Source organism: Haemaphysalis longicornis, unplaced genomic scaffold, assembly GCF_048455015.1.
Source record: "Haemaphysalis longicornis isolate Haplotype H1 unplaced genomic scaffold, Haemaphysalis longicornis Haplotype H1 scaffold_3, whole genome shotgun sequence".
Lineage (NCBI taxonomy): Eukaryota > Metazoa > Arthropoda > Arachnida > Ixodida > Ixodidae > Haemaphysalis > Haemaphysalis longicornis.
Window position 1 is genome coordinate 96,099,991 of NW_027526335.1, and position 21,692 is coordinate 96,121,682.

Consider the following 21,692-nt stretch of genomic DNA (forward strand, 5'->3'; position numbering starts at 1 on the left):
AACCAGCAGATTATACTATATTCCAGGATTCCAAGAAATGCGTTCCTTCCCCATAAAAGAACTTCCGGAAGTGCAGAGTTGGCATGCATATATGCTTTCCTTTCCCGGTGGGAGTGAAAAGTTTCGAAATAGACCCCGACGTATAACACTCAAGTACAAACGCAGCACTTGCGCTGCTAAGCACGAGGTCGCGGGTTTGATTCCCTGCCGCAGCGGCCGCTTTTCTGATGGAGGCTAAAAGCAAAAATGCCCGTGTGTACGAGATTTCGGCTCACGTTAAAGACCCCCGGGTAGTCGAAATTAATCCCTTGTGCGTGCTGTAATCGCGGCATAATTATCTGTGGCTGCTCGCAATACGTATAAAGGCCACAGTAATACCAGAATACTTCAATGCTCGGACTCTGGTAATACATGCGCACTAAACTGCGTCGAATATCTGCGGTACTGCTAGGAAAGGCTGTAATTGTGGCGTAGGTCAGTGGCGACCTCCTTCAAAGCACATGTGCACTAGGTGTGCCTCTGTGTGTAAATTGTGTGAAATATGTCGTTGTCGAACGACACACGTGATAGGAGTTAACCAATCACGTGTGTACGCGTGTCGTCATGGGTCGTTGTGAATAAAAGGCCGCTTGTCGGCTCAGTCGGTTGTTTGGGCTGAAGCGGGTCGGGTCTCGTACTCCTTGCTCGTGCCGCGGTCTGGTGTGCCAGCGTACGTCCCGTCCCGCCTCACCCCGCTGCAGTCGCCGGGCCCTTGTCGGCCGCCGCCCGCGACACAACAGTAATGTGTTAGCTACAACGCAGTTTCGCCGCGTCATCGCGGCAGCTACCAACTTGAAAAGAACGCAAGCGCAACGTCGAACAGCGGCTTACTCACCGGTAAGCAGAAGCCGGTATGAGGACGTGGTGAGACGTCGGTTGCGACCGATGCGTTCGTGGAATGTGATGCGCGAGGACGTGGCGCGTGCGCAGTGGCCGCTCCTTCTTCTTTCCTCCCAAGCGAATGGCAATGATGATGATTATGACGCTGCTTTGTGAATTCCACTTCCGCACTCAGGGGATCGGCCAATCATCAGTACCAGGCTGTGTTACCCCTTCAGGGCAAGAAAAAAAAGTATTTTAGCTGGCTACAGGGCCCCCCTAATGCTAATGTAAATTCCGTCTGGAATAAAGTAAAGTTAAGATAAAGACAAAATGAAAAGAGAAAATGGAGACCCGAGAGTAACAGGACAAACGAAAAGTCATGCCCCATTCCGTCTAACGACGACGATGGTCGAACGGGAAGCTTTCTCGTGCTTTGCAAGCTCTAAGAAGGCTGTCCAACCACTGCAGTCAGCTTGTGTGTGAAATCAGTGAAATCCACACAGCGGTAGTGCGCGCGGGCCATTACATCGTGCTTCAATGGCTTCCTGGTCATTCGGGAATAGAAGGAAATATAATATCTGATGCAGCCGCCAGCGCTGGCCACTCTCTGCGTAACACGACACAGCTTCCTTTCTCTCGAGAGGATGGTTGTGCCCTTATCTATCGAACTGGTTGGAGAGAGCAAATGTTGAAGTGGCAGCACCCTCGCAGCCGATATCCACCTCTACATGGAATTGACCCTTTCTGTAAATTCCGTGTTCCACCCGACCTAAGCAAAGCGTCTGAAGGTGTACTGCATCGTTTGCGTCTCAACGTGGCTTACACCCGAAGCTTCAAGTTCAGAATAGGGTGGGAGGATTCACCACTGTGCCCCACGTGCGCTGTGCGCGAGACTACCGAGCACTTGTTGTGTATATGCCCGCGATTTTCCGCTACAGCGGCGAGCTGCCTGTCTCGTGTTCGACGCGGAGCAAGCCTTGAGATGTGTCACTTTCTTGGACCCTGGGACAACAACAATGACTCATATTTAGGAACAAAAATTCTTCTGCGTTTTTTGCGAGATTCAGGACTAGAAAAAACTTTGTAATTCTTTCATCGTGCGCATGGCTACGTCTGTACGCGTTTACGTCGTTGTGTACGCTTTGACTCCTTTTTCTTGTCAGGCGCTCTGCGCTTCCTGGGCTCCATTCGCTCAATTTTTCTTTTCTTTTGCTTAACTTTATTTCGAGTTTTTTTCCTTGCACTAAATTGCGTGCCATTTTTATTTAACTTTTGTTTTCTCTCTATTGCTGCTTTCCCGATCTCTCACATTCACTTCACTGCATTGTAAACATCCCCATCTGGCGTAGCAAGCAGTGCCGCTAGCAGAGCTGACCTCTCCAGCCCACATTAAAGAGTTCTCTCTCTCTCTCTCTCTCTCTCTCTCTCTCTCTCTCTCTCTCTCTCTCTCTCTCTCTCTCTCTCTCTCTCTCTCTCTCTCTCTCTCTCTCTCTCTCTCTCTCTTCTCGTCATGGATTCTTTTGTTGGCCAATGCCACACTGGCAGTATGTGCTACTCTGGAAATACGCACCACTTTTCTAAAATACCCACAGCAACTCTCAGGTGTGCACTCCGTAGGCCTAACGTTTGGGTTGGGGTTGTACGGCACGAAAGGTACCTGCTGTTGTCGAAATGGAGCGGCGCGAGGGACACAGATTCGATTCCGGCCACTGGGAGTGTTTTTTTTTTTTTTGCCCTTCCCCCACGACCACTCATCATCATTGTCAGAGAAAGTTTGCTTTCCTGCGGGGCGTATTGGCGTACAACGGCATTAGTGAGGACACTAAAGCTTCGCTTTAAAATCTTCATTGTTTCATTCACTTGAAATCTCACGAAGGCTAAGAAGCTTCCAATGTGGAATTGCCTCATAAGGCGCATAGAATTCACTGTTAAATAGGGCCGTCCAGTGGATTTCGGCTGCCCTCGAAAAGCAGCGCCCGAGCGAAAGCGCCAGGTGTTCGCTACCACCCCAGCACAGGGGCAGGCGCAGGTGCCAGGCGGGAGTAGCGAGGGCTGCTCGCCGACTAGAGGACGCCACGCCGAGATGATGTGTGGCCGCATCGCTATGACCCTCCCCCTGTGGGGCTAGGATAGTCGTCTGCCGGATGATCGAATAAAGTGTTTTCACTCACTCACTCACTCACTCACTCACTCACTCACTCACTCACTCACTCACTCACTCACTCACTCACTCACTCACTCACTCACTCGCTCACTCGCTCAATCATTCACTCACTCACTCACTCACTCACTCACTCACTCACTCACTCACTCACTCACTCACTCACTCACTCACTCACTCACTCACTCACTCCCCGTTAGATATTGTCTGTCTCGTGTTTTTTTATCAGGCGACTAGGCGGCGTTGACCATTTCTGTGCGGTGATGATGATCATAGTAACTTTAATTTATTGATGTTTGTCGCTCGAGGGAAAAGAAAAGGAAGTGCACTGGGGATATATTTGAGCTCTGCACCTACACGCAACCCAAAAACTGGTGTTTAAGCCAGCGGAACGCAGTCAGTGTTGGCGCCTCTCGAACCAAGTTTCTCTGTTTTGTTTTGTTGAGATTGGCGCGGCTCGTGACATAGCGAAGAAGAACCTTCTTGTTTATCTTTTTTTTTCTTGTTTTGTGATGCATTCATCTCGAGTTTCTTCAACGGTGTTATTAGCGCGAGAGCGCGAGATGCGCTGTGAGCGACAAACGCGTCTACGAAGTTGAGCCAAAGAGTGCCGAGCCCGCAAAATGAAGACTCCGCGTCTTCCTTACATGCACACCCGTCCTGCTACGCCTGCTCGTTCGGCTGTCTTCTCGCATCTGTATGTGTGGGGCATGTGTGTAGTGGTGTTGCTCGCGGCATAGCAGGACCCTCAGTTGATCGCCCCGGGCGGAATGACGGGTAAGTCCGATTAGCTATGGAAATTGAATGCCGTTTCACGTTAAGAGGAAGAGGCGCAAACTTTATCAATAACTAGGCTTGGTCTTAGACCTAAATGGGTTGTTTCCTCATTTTATGAAACGCTTGTCTTCCGCTGCTGCCTGGGCCGGATTCCCAGCATAAGCTGACGACCGTTGGTGTCTCGACTTGTCAGCAGGTCCTTCCATATTGATCTTCGGTTGGTGGTGGTTCTCCAGGAAGCATCTCTCTCTCTCTCTCTCTCTCTCTCTCTCTCTCTCTCTCTCTCTCTCTCTCTCTCTCTCTCTCGCATGCCAGTACCATGCGGCTCAACGTGATATACCCGTCCAGTCAGTGTACTTGCAGTTATGTGGTTAGGTAAACGGATCCATTGTGGATAGCGATGTGCCATGATGATGACGACGACGACGATGATGATGGTGCTGTTTTCTCCCTATTACTGCTTCATTCGTATCTGGCTGGTACCACGGCGTCCACACCCGGCGACGCGCAGCTGCCACCTGTATGTCTGCGCACAGCAAACGTCCCGTTTGCATGGGCCAATGAACGGCGTGCTCGCTTGACGTCGAGAGGTCTATGGTTCCAAACCAGCCGGGGGAAGCACTGCCCACTAAGGACGAGACGAATCGTACCATGTACCATGGAAGCTTTGTTCGGCGAGTTTCTGGAGAACGTCTCTCGTTGAACGGCCAAGCCGGAAGCAGGGCCTGTTGTACGCGCTCACCTCCTTTGAATTTGTCTGCTCAGGACGCCAAATTTGCTGAGCACTCCGTTATTCGCAATTTCCTACTACTCTTACGACGCGTTATACGATTTCCCCTTTTATTTCTCGGTCAGGATTGTATTATGCTTCGTTCCATGGCTTTCCTGTGCTGTACAGTACTGTATGGCGTGCCTGTACGCGCAGTTAGCTTTTTCAAAGCGGTTCTCCTGAGTGCAATAGCGACTTGTCTTTGGCGTCTTCGTACGAATGGTGTTCCAACCATCATCTACTGCCATGTTTCTGCGCCAGTGACCTTTGTGGCAGGATCCGGCAGTGCTGTAGCGTTACTTCCGGGCTGGCAAAGGATATCGTAATATGGGTGAAACGTTAAAGAACCGTCTCGCCCTCTAAAATACAGAAAACCGTGGGGCGGGCCTTCGGAGCTTAATTTCTGCCTTGTATGCACGGTTAGGTGCGACCATTTAGGCACACCGAACACGCTAAGCTTGTATATTGTTGGGACCAAGCCGCAAACACTGCAGGGCGAGTCGAGTGAAATGGGAAATTGCGAGGAAATTTCAAAACTAAGGGTCAAGATCGCGTTAAAATTTCCTGTATTTTATTACCACAACACAACCGCACGCACCGATGACTTATATTGCATTATCCACGTACCACAAGGAAACTAAGCGTAATAAAATGAGCGGGGGTTGAACCAGCATACATCGTTAACTGTTTGTGCTGTTGTGATGCGCCAGTGAAGGGCGAAGGGTAAAAAGATCATATCGACGCGGCAAGCATAATGGGGAGTCTGTGTTAAACGCTAATTGTGACTACACGATGCAGCTGGGCAGTACCACCACCGCGAGGGGCAATATGAAATGGACTGGAGTGTAATGGAGCAATAGTCACACGTCGTAGCTTGATGCCTCGTGAAGCGCTTGCGAAACCTTGCCCACCAAATGGAATGCCATTCACAACACCACTGCTCTGCAGTACCTTGCCTTAAACGCGGCGAGAAACACCATTATGAGCTGCAAAAATAAGTGCGTTTACAGCAACACACGGACTTGTAAGGAAAGGCTTTGTTCACGTGCCGCTGTGTGTGGTTCATATTATAGAGCAGCGCCGGCGGCGTAAGCGAACGCTTGTCGAGCGAAGCACGTCACGGCATGGTTTACAAAAATATAAAAGCGCGGAGGGAGCCCTTATTTACAAGAAGCAAACGTACACAGTAAAGCGAAACGTTGAAACGTTAAGTACACGCAGCAAATATATAGACAATATGAAAACAAGAAAGACGTCATCCTAAAACACGAGAGTGTAATATCTACAATCAATTGAACCGTTTTCCGCATAAACAAACTAATCAGTCCTGTACTAGCCAGCACAGACGAGCCGGCAGGAATGAATGAAGGCAGCGTCAGTAGAGCGACACCGAGGAGGCCCGGTACCGCATGGCCGCCTTGCGGCCCGGCTGCACGGGCGGAGTGGCGTTGTTGGAGCTGGACTCGCACTCGGGCGTGGCCCCTTCGCGGCTGGGCCGGTCCGACTCGGAGGAAGAGCGCAGGTAGACGAGCGCGTTGACGAAGAAAAGCATGGACATGGTCTTGAGGATGACCACGGCCGTAAAGAGGTTGCGCGACATCACCTCGTTGTCGTGCACGGCGCACGCCCCGAGCTTCTCGCACACCGTGTTCCAGAGCACGCAGCTGTTGTCGATCACGAAGCCGAACACGGTCGCCGCGGGGATGGCGCCTGCGTGACACGCGAACGTCTTAGATGGACGCGTGGGATGTGAAAGTGGGCGAAATTTTATTATTAGCGTGCGAAGGTGGACATAAGGGGAAGAAAAAAGAGCTGGGCAGGAGGCAAGGTCCGTATGCAGTTCCTGGTATGTTAGAATCACTTTCTGGGTGCGTAAGCTGAGGTAGACCTCGGATATAGGCTGCCAGTTCGAGACCACACTCGGGAGCAGAGCGGGTGGCTAGAAAACCACCTTGTTACAAAACGTGTGACATTTCAGTCTGATGTGTGTGTGTGTGTGTGTTTTTTTTTTTTTTTTTTTTTTTTTGGGGGGGGGGGGGGGTTGCAATGCAACACTGGCGCGATTTTTGTGAATAAAGAATTCAGCACGGAGGGTTGTAAGCTGGAGTTACGTAGAAATTTTAAAGGAATGGTGGCGGTAAGGCGGTTGATAGCTGCAAGCTTGTGGAGAGTGATTTCACTGTTCCCCGAGAAAGGGCGGAGGAGCAGCGCAATCATCCAGTGGAGGAGCTACTTGGAGGCTCTGCTGCGCTGCCTCAGGAACAGCCTGGTTACGGAAACGCTGTGCCGTGTGTCCCAGTATCCCCTCGTTAGATCCATAGCGGATGGCAGAGTAGCACTCTGCAGCGTACAAGCAACGTGGTCCATCGTTGGGTTTTCTGATAGGCCCTGGCCCCAGGATACAGCCCTGGTGCACGTCCCTATAAAGTACCACGTTCTATGGGTATACATCGCGGGTACGAACCGCTGAAACAGCGAAGGACGTTTGGTTTTCAGGGTCATTACGTGCCCAGTTTTGGCTTTGCTTTCTAAAGAATTCCTGCGCCAACTCTTCGATAATAGCAGACTGAATACCGCGATAGAATGCTTCGTGCATGCCAACTGCAACGACGTAACAGGGTTACCCACCCAGAAGGTGCGATGGATCGAGGGCTCGGCGTAAGGACCAAAGGCAGTTTAAATGTACATTTGCATGCATAACTGATATACCATGCATGCGTCGAAATACCGGTGCACTTTGCTTTGCTGACCTTCCACAAAACTGCCAAAACGACCCCGCAGGTTTGGACCTCAGTCGTACTTTGTGTGCAATGAAGTATAGCTAGAAGCCCGGACTTCGTATCACCGCTTCATGTGCCATTTTTCAATGGCATATAAGTGTAACTGATAATGATGCGAGAAAGCGCAAGCCTTACCAAGTAAAGTTACCATCATCCATTGAAATCCCAGAGAAAGCGCCTTTAGGTTTTCTTCAACGCACCTGTAAGAGAAAGAAAAAAAGAATGAAGAGGTGAAGTCAGCGAAGATTCAGCAGCAATGCGAGGTCACCTTCACTGAGCTGCCGGATTCCGAGGCTGAATTTATATATCTTCAGATCAGGGCTCCTGCTACTGACTGAACTACGTGTACGGTGCAAGGTACAGTAAACAACCCAACTTTTTTTCTCCACTGTCACCGCTTTCGAAGAGGTAGATTGAGCGTATTGGGCTTACCCTTTCCGTTTCACTTATATGTTTAGGGCAACAAATTTAATTATTCGAAAAAGGATTATTGGTGGTAATAATCGAGCTTATCTTTCGGCCACAGGTCGCTTGAATTGCTAAGAGACTGGGTAATTCGGGTTATTGTCACAGTGGACTTTCATTTCTCGCTTCCTTTTTTTCTGGAAAATAGATTAATTCTTTAAGCTCCAATGGGAGTACAGTCAACGAATAAGCCCTGGCTAATCGTCATCAGCGCTCTCTCTCTCACCGGATGGTGGCCGACACGCCGGGCGTGTAGAGCAGGAAGGTGAAGAACATGTAGAGGAATATGCCGGTCAGGTAGGCGTAGAGGGCGTTGCACTCGCCGATGCACTTCTTTCGGTCCGCCTGGATGCGCTCCGGAATGCCCCACAGCACCATCGTCTCGACGCCCGCGTGGGAAATGCACTGGCAGTCCGTGTACACCTGCCCGGGGGAAAGGAAACGTAACGTCACGAGAATATAACCTGATATAACCAGAGCAGAGTGGTAATATCACCTGACTACTGCCACACAGCGGGTCGAATCAGGAGTGGCCCGCCTGGGCCAAGTGGTGAGGGAGCAACTCGATCGGTGGGGCGCTCTTTATGAGGCAACCCGCTGTGGTGCAGATGTTGAAGGATCGTGGGAAAACTGAGGGCACCATTGACTGCTCTACTATTCAACAACAGCCACAACTGCCGGGATTGAGATAGCAGTGGCTGATACGGACGGCAAAGCCCTTCTAACCCTCACCCACAGTAAATTTACTTTATTAATGTGCAGTCGCGTTGCCGCACAATGTCTCTGACGTACGGCATTTAATGCCGGTACGAGAAGGGAGAAGAGCAGATGACAGTTCACCAAGTGTCTCTCTCGTTTTTTTATTGATTGTTTGATTGATAATGATATACCCTTTATATCGGGATGGTGACTTGTGTCACCACGTTGAAGCTAATGTATCACGTTATACTATATCCGCATCTCCCCCACCCCCATAACTCACATCTCAGTAAGACACCTTCTTCATTCCTCATACCTGACAAATCACTCTGCATACCTTTCAGTCCTTTCACTCGAAAGGAGAATAAACGTCTGTCTGCTTATCCAACGGGCTTTATCCGTTACCCACTCAAACTCTTCCACTTTTGGATGTAGTTTGCAGCGAGGAAAGCGAATGCATAGCGTGAATTTCCGCGCGAAAAGGAGAAAAAATCGTTCTTTTTGCTTTTCTGATATTCGAAGTATTGAACACTAAATTTTCGCGATGAATTTGCCTGAGTAAGGTGCACACTTTCACTTGTATAACTAAGCTAAGTCAGTAATTTTGATGTGTAAGAAATAGAGTCGTACGGTTGCAGTGGCTAATAAAGCTAAAGCCGACAAGTAACGGTCGAACACATAGCACTCAGATACAGAATTTTTTTTCGGTTATACGATTCAATTGAGAAGTGTTTTTTTTTTCTGCCAGTAAGCTCTACATAGAATCACGCTGACTTCTCAATGCCAGCGTAGTGTCAGCATGAAAATTTTTTTGACTGGCCAAATTTTCATTACGATGACGTTGTTAACTACTTTAAGCGACACCGATTATTCCCCCCTAAAAATACCGCCATCTACGTCGAGAAGCCGACAACCAGCGTTTGTGCCACCCTTTATTTAAGATATTTATTTTTTGCGTTTTCTGTTTTCTTCGCACCAGACAGCTACATTGCTTTAACCAGATTTGTTAAAAATTAACGCTAGAGAAAAGGAAGCCATAAAACAATGTACTATACTCGGGAACAAGATAAGAACGGCAATAGTTCATGTACGGTATCACTCCGCCTAAGCGACGGACGCGGATGTCAACGGGCGCACGCGTTTTGAATGGAAATGCTGCGAATGCGGGATATCGTTTTCCTTTCCTCGCGTAGTTTGTTTGCCGTCGCTGCAGTACTTTATAAGCATATTAAGTACACAAAATTACGGAAACGGCTCGTGCCATGTTCAAAACTATTCCCAATACGGCACTACTTGCGGCGCGCGGAGAAACATCCGGCTGCAGTGATGAGGCACAGGGGCAACTTCCGTTGCCCCTGTGCTTTGTGCTTTGCTTTTTGAGGCTAGAGCAGGTTGCCTACGAACTAAGAGTTTTGTGGGGAAGTATTCACAAAATGATGGGGTATGCGTGGTCTGCGGAAAAGAAACAAACTATGCGGCACATCGTGTTAGAATGTGAGGGTATCCATCCAAATCTACATGAAGGGAATATTGGGCTTTCAGAAGCCCTAGGATTTAAGGGTATCACAGAGGAAGTTAACTTCAAGGCTGTCGAGGGGACGAAAAGAAGATTAGAATGCTGGTGGACGAACAGCAGAGACGGGAATATTGCCTAGGACAGTTACCACCTGTAACAGGGAAAAGAAAGTATTTCGGGCCATAAGCAGCGCTAGTATTAAACCAAGAGTGTAAAACATGGTTATATTAGTCCTTTTTGGTAAGATGACATGTCATCACCCCGCTTCGAAGGGGAAACCAATAGGAATTATCATCATCATCATCGTTACAGCTGCCAGGAAGCCACCGACCTCGGGTTAAATTTCAATGCAGAAAAATCAGAAATAATGGTTTTCAATGACGCTACCACTGATGTAGTGTCTATCCAGCAAGGCGAATTGCCTAGAGTGAAGGAATATGAATATTTGGGAGTGTGGATAAACGAAGGGGATAACTACTTAAAAACTCACGAGGAGCAACTTAAGGTTAAGGGAAAGCGAAGCGCAGCTATAATGAAGCATACAGCTCTGTGGGGGTATAACAAATATGAAGTAGTAAGAGGAATGTGGAAAGGAGTAATGGTTCCGGGTCTCACGTTTGCGAATGCTGTACTCTGCTTAAAATCAGACGTTCTATCAGGCCTTGAAGTAAACCAGAGAATGGTAAGACGTTTGGCCTTAGGCGCGCATGGAAAAACAACTAACGAAGCAGTTCAGGGAGGTATGGGCTGGGCGTCGTTTGAAGTTAGAGAAGCTCAGAGTAAAATATGCTTTGAGATGAGGTTGAGGGCAATGGATCAACGAAGGTGGGCAGCTAAGGTTTATAGGTACCTATAACTGAAAAACGTGGACACGCAGTGGTTAAGAAAGACGAGAAGGCTAACGATGAAATACGGAAAGAACAGTGGAGAATCCAAAACAGCCAAGTAACCAAAAAAGAGGCAAGGCAGATTGAAACGAATAAATGGAGAGAAAAAATGAAAGCTAAAACGTCGTTAGAGATGTACAGGGCTGAGACATTGAAACCCAGAAAGGTTTTCTACGACAATTCCCAGGGCAGTGCTTTGCTTTTTGAGGCTAGAGCAGGTTGCCTGTGAACTAAGAGTTTTGTGGGGAAGTATTCACAAAATGATGGGGTATGCGTGGTCTGCGGAAAAGAAACAAACTATGCTGCACATAGTGTTAGATGTGAGGGTATCCATCCAAATCTACATGAAGGGAATATTGTGCTTCCAGAAGCCCTAGGATTTAAGGGTATCAGAGAGGAAGTTAACTTCAAGGCTGTCGAGGGGACGAAAAGAAGATTAGAATGCTGGTGGACGAAAAACAGAGAGGGGGATATTGCCTAGGACAGTTACCACCTGTAACCGGGAAACAAGAAGTATTTCGGGCCTAATAAGCTTTAGTGCCTGCCCTAAGAAGCGCTAGTATTAAACCAAGAGTGTAAAACATAGTGATATTAGTCCTTTTTGGTAAGATGACATGTCATAACCCCGCTTCAAAGGGAAAACCAATAGCAATCATCATCATCATCATCATCGTTGTCGTTAAGTCGTAACCGAGTATAAGGGATGGTTTGTCTCCCGTATCTGCCCTTACTTGATTGTTCCGCCTTACTGAGTCCAACCAGATACAGGCAAGTTTCCATATAGCGATCGAATTGCCCTCGTGGCAGCTTTTTCGAAGACAGAACACGACGTACTTACGAACTGCCACTGCTCAACGCCAACCAAGAAAGTTGACTAAGTTGCTCGAAGTCCCTCGAAATGCTCACAGGATAGAGTGGTTCATCAAGATTCCTCACATCGGAAGCTCCTCGCAATGAAAACAAAGATACTTGGAAACCTGGTGTGCTGCTGCTACATAGTGGAAGGAAAGGCGAGCAGTGAGCTTGATTGTACCTTGCTTCCCTACAGACATTTTCATTTTAACACCTAAGTGTTTTATTCCTGGATACACCAAGATTTCACTGACGTCACATCCATCACGGAAATGATGCCAGTACAACGAAGCAAGCGGCCTGAAAAAAGTGCACCCGTGCACACAGGGTCTTCGAGCGGGGAAGGAACCTTTAGTATTAAAGAGTACGCTATACTTAGGGTTGTTCGTTTTCGGGTTTTATATTTTAACACGAAAGTGTCTGATGCCGGGATACACCAAGATTTCACTGACGTCATATCCGTCACGGAAGTGAGGCCAGTACACCTTTGCCGAAGCGACCCGCCCAGCAGGACGTCGCTCGCCAAGCACAACCACAAGACAGCCGCAGACCCGCAAACCATGTTCAGCTGCAGATTTCGCTGCACATTCCGCTTTCGTGGTTTACCTGTTCCTATGAGAGGAATCAACCCCAGTTTTTTAAGCATTGGTAGCATCTTGGCATGTGCTGCACTGCGCTGCGCAGGCGCAGTTAGATTATCCTATCGACTCCACCATTATGTCGTTGGCCTAAACACATCCCGCTGCTCCAAGGACGAAGAAGCTGAACAGGGCACGTACGCACCTTGAAGCTGCCGTAGATGTAGTCCCGCCTGCAGCCGGCGAAGCAGGGCGAGTAGTAGGTGAGCATGTCCTTGCCGCAGATGGGGTCGTAGTGCTCGATGGGGCATCCGCAGTGCGCGTTGCAGGGCTGGTCGAACTGGTTGGACACGTTGGCCACGGAGAAGCGGCTCGACGTGTGGTTCAGCCCGAAGAAGCTCGGGCTCGGGCAGCTGTAGAGCAGCACGAAGCAGCTCAGCCACGGAATCACTGAGCAGAGCAGGCACATGCGCACGATGCCCTCGGTGGCCAGCTGCAGCCGGTGCACGCAGTAGCCGCCCAGCAGGATGCCGCCGCACGCGCCGGGCACGGCCACGCTGCCTGCGTGTGTGCGCGATGCGAGCGCACCTCCCCATCATCATCATCATCATCATCATCATCATCGAGAAGGCTCTTTATTGAAAAAGCAGAGAGTTCTGCCGGCGTTTGCACTCGCCTACACATGCTTCTCTGCTAGGGATCGGGATGTAGGGAAAAAAGGCCCTAGAAAGAGGTGGGCACAAAAAAAAAGATGGAGCACTGCCTTTGTCAGGTTTTGTCCCAGAAAACACAATCTTAAAATGGGACCAATGTCCTCCAAAAAGAAAAAAAAACTTTCTAGTCTTCAGAGTTACCGGCCCTTCTTCTAGGCGTTCGATATCTTGAAAAAGAGGGATCTTGGTGCTAAGTAGGCCACACATTCTAATAAAGCATGTTCAACGGTTTCTACAGAAGAACAGTTGTCGCAGTACGGGTTGGTCGTCAGTACGAGGCGAAAAAAGATAACTGTTGGTGTAAGCCGAGTTCAGTCGCAGGCGATGGTGTAATGTTTCTAGGCTACGAGGGAGCTGTTCTGGAAGTTTTGATTTCAACTCCGGGTCAATCGCGTGCAAAAAGACTTGCCTGTCGTCGCAAAGCTGCCTAACTGCTCGCATAGGGATGTAAATATACAAACCATGCTAACCTCACTTGAACGGTTGCAATTAATGACGCTTAAAGAACACCGCAGAACTGTTAATATCGCTCCCCCACCTCGCCTTTCGAAACTGGGAAACCAGCGCACAAAATTCAAATTGGAATCTTGACATTCATATAGAAGATGTATATATAAATTTTGGCGTCAGAAAAAAAAAGCCTTGCGAAATGTACACATAACCACCCTCTTAGCTCTCACTTTACTCATAACGACGCTAGGTTCCATGCCGTTCACCATGCGCAGAACGTAAGTTACCCAAACATCACTTACCGAGTATGTGGGCTATGTGTGGCGAGGTCATCCCAAGCTGGGCCTCGAACAACTTCGTCATGAAGGTCGCCAGCCCAGTCATTATCATGGCTGCAGGCAAGGTTCAACCGAAAACCATTTATCCTTGCATTTTAAGGCTGAATGACTCAACGTGCAGTCGAAGTAGCGGCGGTAGCCGCGTGGAGGGTCTTGTTACAACTTATGTGGAGTGCTTCCGAGTGGTTGTTATGGGCAAGCGCGTTGATGTCTACAGGTTAGACCATGTTGGTCCCATTAGTAGAATAATTTGGATGAGGACGCAAATATTGAAAGCGAGGACAACGTTCAATGCCAACATCAATCAACCACTTCGGACAGATGTAGACGTCCGCAAACGAAAGCGCGTTAAACGCGCAAACGCGTTGCCTGCCAGGGCAAAACATGAAACCGTTGATTAAAAAATGTGACCTTGAACCTACTCATTTGCTTTTAACGTAAACCATCGTTCGGCCACTTGCACAATATTTCGGAGAAAGCTATAAACCACATGTGCGTAACCCTCAACGCCGATTAGGTGGTAAGTCCCACACGTCCCCCCTCAACCCCCTCCTCCTCTTTCATTCAACACATTTTTTGTTGTAGGTTCCATAAAGGCTTACGCTGTCGCCAGCAGAAAGCAGAACTCTGCGGTAAGCTCCAAGCAGTGGTCACACCACGCATAACTTGCCTTGTGTGATGGGACCCCCCAGTTCCCCCCTTTCGTGAAGGCTTGGCTTTGCTACAGGGCGCAAGGCAAGGCCGCCGCTTCACGGCCATTGAAGGTCATTGAAGCCTGCGCACAGCCATTTCATAGTCACTTACTTGAAAAGTCTGCATGAGAGAGGAGGCTAATGCTTGAACACATGCGTGATGTCGTGACTGATTGTGACGCTGTGCCATAAATGACATTACCCCTTGTTGCGCCTCAATTAGCTGCGCAACAGTAAATGACACCATGGTGTGAACTGCAACGAAGCATCGGTTGCGACCGAGCTGACACATTCGTCGAAAAATGTTCGCCTTAGAAAAAGGCTCGCCTCGAAAAAGAACGCCTTAGGCAATGCACCAGTTCCCACTTTTCACCTGTTACATATCTCTGCTTTTGATAGGAGCCTAGGACGTTTAGAGGTCTTGGGATGCAAAGGTATGGCGGGGCATGCACTTCAGGCCTGAGTCGGCCCAACCGTTAGAATTCCGTAACTCACGTTCTCTTTCTGTGGTACTTACTTTCTGCTGTCGCAGCCATACAGAGGAACATGTACGTCGTGTTGTGAAGTAAGGCATTGATTCTGGCCGGTAGGTCCTTCAACTTGTTGGACAGTTCCTTCTTCTTCGGGGCTTTGTTGGCGACGGCCTCGTATTTCTTCTCCAGCTTGGCCCACATTTGACCTGCAGAACAGAACAGTGTACCTCTAATAGAAAGAAGTAGAGTTTGGCTAAACATGTTATGTGGAGAATTCAAAACCGGTGGACCAGCAGGGTAACGAAGTTGCTACCGAGAGACAGAACTAAGAGTGGGAAAATACCGATTACTCGATTGAAGGATGAAACAGGAAAATTTGTTACAAGGAATAAATTCGGACAGCACAGGACAGGGGCAGTTGCAAGGAGGAGTCCTTCAACCAGCAGTGTACATAAATCGCCTCATGGGGATGACAAATAAATGTTATAACTTTTTATTTTTGCAGAACTTTTACGAAATTCATTTCTTGCGCAGCGTTTGAGCTCCGAGTCGCAAAGTGGAAGGAATAGTCTTTACCCTGAATGTATAAACTTCAATTCATCAACCTTACATAACTGTCAATATGCACTTATATTCTTATTTGAAGCTTCAAGGCATGTTTTTTGCAGCGTGAGCTACACTGACTGAGGTTGAGCAGTTTCGCGTTGCTCCCGGAGAGCCATGCTGCGCATGCGCGAGGAGCAGTGACGTCTCACGGCGCACAGCCGCCGCCGCCACGACTGGGTTGAATTGGATTGGATTGGAAATCGTTTTTGCAGCAGTAAGCATGATAATCAGCTAATCATAGACAACCAGGAAACCCAAGAATAACCAGCTGAACTTTAGCTCACGCTACGTATATCCTGGCATAGCCGAGCTAAGCCACTGCTAATTTTTTGTAAATTTTTATATTCACGTGGTTCTGAGAATTCTACGCTGCAGCCCAAGCTCTGATTTTCCATTATCGTCGCATATTCAGCTAACACACTCACCAGGAGATCACAAGAGTACAATTAAGTTCTCAGCACTGTCCATTGTGAGCCAACTAAGCTACGCCCCGTTGTCGTTGGGAAGGTCGTGCAAAAACTTTAGCACCACCTGGGATGGCTCTTATGCAGATTTCAGCGCTCTTGACGGCGGATTGAGCAGGACTGAGTGGAATTCGCTGAAGAGTGCCGCTGTACAATTTTTGGTTATGAGAATTTATAAAATCTAATTATTGGAACACGGCCAACATTTATAGAGGGATAATGATTCAGTTATTGGGAACGCTAGCACTAATCAAAACGGGAGCCGCTACTTCAAAACATGTATGCTTAAATTACAGTGACAAAAGTTAATTTAGTCTAAAGAAATTTCGGTGTCCAAGACAACGATTATTCTCGGACAAATTTCACACAACAACAACTTTCAGACATTTAGTTTATTTTTTTTAGACATTATAGCTTGAAACGTCGATTAAGGTATTAAGAAGTAATCAACCATGAGAGTAGTCAGATGGGAAATTGTAAGTATGTCGTCTTACCCTGTAACTGTGCCCCATTTTAATTTTCCCGAAATAAGCGCAATACTATTGTGCCGCAAGTCATTTGTGATACAGAGGGGTATTTTGACGGTCCAGAATAACTGGTGAATCACGACATGGCAGGGAGGCGGCAGGCACTGCAGGCTGAACACAGCACATTTAAACTGGGTTAAACACCAGTGCCTACGAAGATGCACCACCGGTAACATAATTTGTTTCTGGTCTGGTTAGCAGCCCTCAGCAAATATTTCAGGTATGGTTTACAGTCCTCCGCATATTCATATATTTTCTCCCACCCGTAAAATAACTTATAGGCGTGACAAATTGAATATCGGGGAGAGCTTTCAGTTACCGAACCTGGGTTTCAAAACAAATGAAACGCAGGTTCGGTAACTGAGCGGATTGTACTTTTGTAAATATTGTAGCGGCAAAAATAGCAATTTACAAATACATAGCTGAAGAAAACAAAACATCTGCTAAATTATTGCGTACAGTTCCGTTCTGCTCTAATTCATGAGGTAGGTTACTTTTTAACATATTTTGTACACTTTCACCAAACTTAGCTAAAGAGATCAGTTAATACGTGATAACGCGGAGATATTAAGCTTCTGTGGCATAGCGCAATGAGAGGCTGGGAAGCTCGAGCTCACAAGGCAGTTCCTTGGGCAGCAGGCTGGTGGGGAAGGCCACAATGATGGAGAAGACCGAGCCAATGAGGTAGCCCAGCCACCAGGCCCCGATCCACACATTACTTTCGGGAGTCAGACCCATCCTGCGGGGTTGTAAAGGCGACATAGAAAACCTCGCTTGAGGCTTGGATACAAGATCTCAACAAGAACAAAAATACAGCACATCCTACTGCGCCAATTTCGGGCAATTTTCGCGTCTTTTTCTCTCGTACTGACTGCAGATACACTGAATTTTACGGCACTTGTTTTTCCTTATGGATGCCCATGAACAACATTTAATGGCCGGTGTTAATTTTGCCGCACGGGATGTGCAGCTTTGTCTGTTAGGGTTTTTCGAATGGGTTCTTTGCTCCGATTATTACCGCAGTTTGTTTACTATACATGTGCAAAGTGTTCTTCCATGAATATACTTCAGCGGGAAGCTTGTTGTCCTAGCCTCATGGTATCGAGAGCACGGCATGGTCACCGACCGCAGATTTCAGCGCGCATTTCAATCCGATCTTGTGAAAGCTGTGCCCAAGTTAAAATTGGCTGCGGCTTCGCTCAGCCAACCTAGGACATGCAAAGCAAGAGCTTGGCTTAGATTCTTGGTTTCGCTTGGTTAACCTTTGACGTAGCTGTGTTGCTGACCATGGCCCAACGCCGTTCGGTGCCGTGCAACGCTCGCACGAGGAGGCCCGCTTCGCTTTCATTCGCGGCGACGCGGCGTTCCTCTTCGGCGGGCGCAAGATGAGTCACGTAGCCCGAGACGACCCGGCGGCGCATGCGTGGGAGGCGGTGGAATTGGTCGGCTGCAGATCAGCTTAGCGCCGGCGACCGCGCGCCGCTCAGCTGATCAGTTGAGCAGAACGACTGAAAACGGGGCCTTGTGCGCAGCGCCAAAAGCGGGTCCGGCGAATCACGCGATGCGCTTCAAGAGGTGTGTCGCAGGGGGCGTGTCTGAGGTGAAAAGGTGAATTTGCGCATCCGCGGCGAAACCGCTGGACGAAAGAAGTAAAACCTTGCTGGGTGTCTCGCTTTATGAAGCCGACGTCTATCGAATTGCGCAATTTCGACACGGTCGAAGCGGTTTGGATTTGGAGAGGGGTGCATGGACTTTCGAAATTAGAAAAAAAAATCCTGCACCTCTCCGCCTAACGACGACGATGGTTGAACAACAAGCATTTTCGTGCGAAATCAAACGGCCAAGAGTCAAAGTCATAGCCTCTGCTATGAAAAGTACAAACTGCATGCGAGACGGAGTCAAAGTCCAATAAAACGAGTGAAATTCGAAACCACCTGCGAGTCAAAGCTCAGACCGAGAAAGCTTCGCGCTCAACCATCGTCGTCGTTAGACGGAGAGTGCATGTTTTTTTCTTTAATGGCCGTAGCCAGGCTTAGCGCGCCTTGCTTTACTAGCTAGAACACGAGAAGAGCCACACACCTGGACACGTCGACCGTGAGCTCGGTGTAGATGTTGAGTAAATAGCCCGAGAGTATGAAGCCAGATGCGGTTCCGAGGAGGGACGTAGCCTGGTAAGTGGCTAGTGAATGCAGGAAGAAAATAAAAAGAAAACATTGCTGCCATTTTATTTCTTTCGCTCAACAACCCGACTCAATGTTATATAGAATTGCAAGAGTTTTCGTGGAAGCTTTTAAGGTGTCCTTTTGTCTGTTACGCTTAGGAACGCACACTATTCATTTATTGTGTGGTTTAACGCGCCTGAACGCGATCTAATGACTCATTACCAGATGTGTTAGCACATGATAGGACTACCGTATGAGTGATGTCCGCTACCGCGTGTGATTAACACACCTGCAACTATACATTAAGGTCACAATCGTATCCTAAGGCTGTCATCGCATTTAAAAACATCCTAACCCTCGAACATCGCCGCTAACACCCGCAGATGGAGCGTGCAGCTCACCGATGTACTTTGTGGAGAGCGTGGTGGGCAGGTTCTCGTCGAGGTAGGTGAGCGCCAGCGTGTACATGGGCGACGACCCCGCGCCCACGATCAGGTGTCCCGCCCAGAAGACGAAGCGGTAGTGGCGCAGGTCGCCCGTGGCCGTGCCGCAGCCGTCCGAGTAGTCGTGCCGCACTTTGTAGGGGCACAGGTCCACCTCCAGCAGGCTCTGCCTGAGGGAGGGGACGACGGTACCCCAAAGCCCTCTTTCAGCGATAACACTGCCTCCTCACCCGTATGGACCGCGCTCCCCTTCAGCCCCGACCTTATCATCGCAATCAGGACTTACTTCCTCGCGGATGTCTGGATCACTTAGATATTGAAACTAAACCTGTGGAGTTTGGTTAAACCCGGAATGCATTCAACTTCACTCTGCTTTGAAGCCGTACACCAACAAACATGAGCGAAAACCAGGTAACGCAGATACTGATTTAGTGAGATTAGACATCGTATTTCGTACTTTTTTTCTTTCATTGGCGGGAGGGGGAGCGGGGGGAGTGCATAAAACATGGCAGTTCAATGTACCAGGAAAATACATAGCCTCTGCGGCGCTGCATCGAAGGCCAGCGGAATAATTTGAACCACGCACCCGTGGATTGCAACCTCGTACACATCGGTGTTTTTAGCTTTTACTTCCACGAGACAAAAACTGTTTCCGGGGGATGAAATCAAACTGGCGATTATCGTGATGTATTAGCCCCTAAGCGGCCACTGGGTTTCCTGACAACGGCCTCTACGGGTATATAAATTCATGACGCATGTCCGCCATTTCCACCAGGACGGATTTTCCCCTGCGAAGTTTCTCAGAAAGCTTTGTACCTTTCCGCTGTATCCGGGGGGGGGGGGGGGGGAGGGGACATTTTTAGTGGAGTAAAATTTTCTCTCCACATACACGTTCGCCGTCGTATAAATTCGCTTTTACGTTTTAGATGCGACTGCATCTCATTCACTCGCCTTGTCCATGCAGCGTCGGCGTCGTTGTCGTCCGCCCCTCCCCCATTCTCCTCGCCGCGCGAGCTGCGCTCTCCGCCGCTCACCCCCTCTCCTCTCCGATAGCGAACACTCTCTCGCGAGGGGCATTGGATTGGCTTAGCTTGGCTTGGATTGGATTGGATTTGGATTGGATTGGATTAAAGTGGATTGTGTTGCGTCATAGCCGCGCCACGTTGCGTCATAGCCGCGGCATGGGGTTCACGGCACGTTTCACGCGATGGGAGAATCAACCTAACGGAAACAACAACGGAACCCCGTATGCGTCGCATCTACACAGGGGTTCCCGCGAGGGGAAAAAGGAGAATTTTTTTTTCCCTTCAGATACAGAGTTGGCTTTTCTTGAGGGCTACACGAAAAACACGCTATGCAGTGTAAGCATAGTCAGATGAGTTTGCCTTATTCGCGTTTCCTCATTTTCGCTTCAATCTGGTGACGCCAGGCCGAAGAATAGGGGTTCAACATTAGGCAGCGGTACGAAAGCGTTAAGCATAAGAGCACAACATAAACTGCTAGCATAACAGCAATGAAATCTCACCTGAAACACCCACATTTAGCATCTTATCGTTATTGCAAAAATCTTCGACTGAGTCTTTTTCACACAATATATCACCATCCGTATTTGCATAACAAACTTGCGATACCACTGCGCCCTCTATCGGTGGGTCCGGGAACCCGTTTCTGCGAGGCCGCTCCTACCCCTGAGTAACGCCCGACCTACAGCAGACTTACGAAAACACTCGCCCTCCAACAGCTCCGCTGTTAACAAATGAGGTGAAAAAAAAAAGAGTGTCAGAAGGACGTGATGCGTACTTATAGGGGGGCGCCAGGAAATGGGGCAGCGTGATGACCATGGTGCCGATTCCGATGACGATGGCCGACATGGCCAGGTAGAGCGGCTTGCTCCGCCTGGCCGCCACCAGGGTGACCAGGGGCGCCGAGATGCACGAGGCCAGGTGGTACATGGCCACGATGATTCCGGCCTCGAGGCTCTTGAGCTGGAAGCGCCGCTCCAGCGTGGGCAGCACCATGTACACCAGCCCGTTGGCCACGAAGCCCTGCAGGAACACCATGCAGCACAGGGCCACCAGCACCGTCCTGGAAGAGGATGCGGAAGCAAAGGATGACGAGGATGATCGACGAGTACGGCAGAAGTTTGCCCCATTGAACTATCGGGGCATCAGGAAAAGTTCTTTAGCTATTGATATCTGTCCTGCTTAAGCAATTTCTTTTTTTGATTGTGAACTTAAAGCATGTAATGTTCATGGCGGCCCATCCCTCTAGTGGCACCATGTCGTCTGTGGACATCAGTCCGAATATGGCTTCTTTTCACCTCCGTGTTGCAAACAAGGATAGGCTTGTTACAGCTCCACTTCTCCCTTGCCACTGTCAGGTTTGCCTAAACGTATGTCAGTCACCCCCACCCCCCTCCTTTTCCTACACCTGGCCGTCCTGTAGCCCCTCTCGGAGCCAGTTATTAACTGGTAGCAGC

The 21,692-nt window shown here is 48.8% G+C and overlaps 1 protein-coding gene across 1 annotated transcript; it reads right to left on the bottom strand.

The window, feature by feature from the left end:
* Nucleotides 1–5,664: 5,664 nt before the first annotated feature.
* On the bottom strand, nt 5,665–21,285 carry LOC144173334 (solute carrier organic anion transporter family member 4A1-like). Its single transcript, XM_077701815.1, has 10 exons — nt 21,014–21,285; nt 19,172–19,383; nt 18,688–18,787; nt 17,226–17,347; nt 15,056–15,217; nt 13,811–13,900; nt 12,551–12,906; nt 8,040–8,236; nt 7,484–7,548; nt 5,665–6,278 (listed from the first exon to the last, which is right to left on the bottom strand). Exons 1-10 carry the CDS (start codon nt 21,271–21,273, stop codon nt 5,944–5,946), a joined length of 1,899 nt encoding a protein of 632 aa, XP_077557941.1. The 5' UTR covers nt 21,274–21,285; the 3' UTR covers nt 5,665–5,943.
* Between the last annotated feature and the right edge of the window lie 407 nt (nt 21,286–21,692).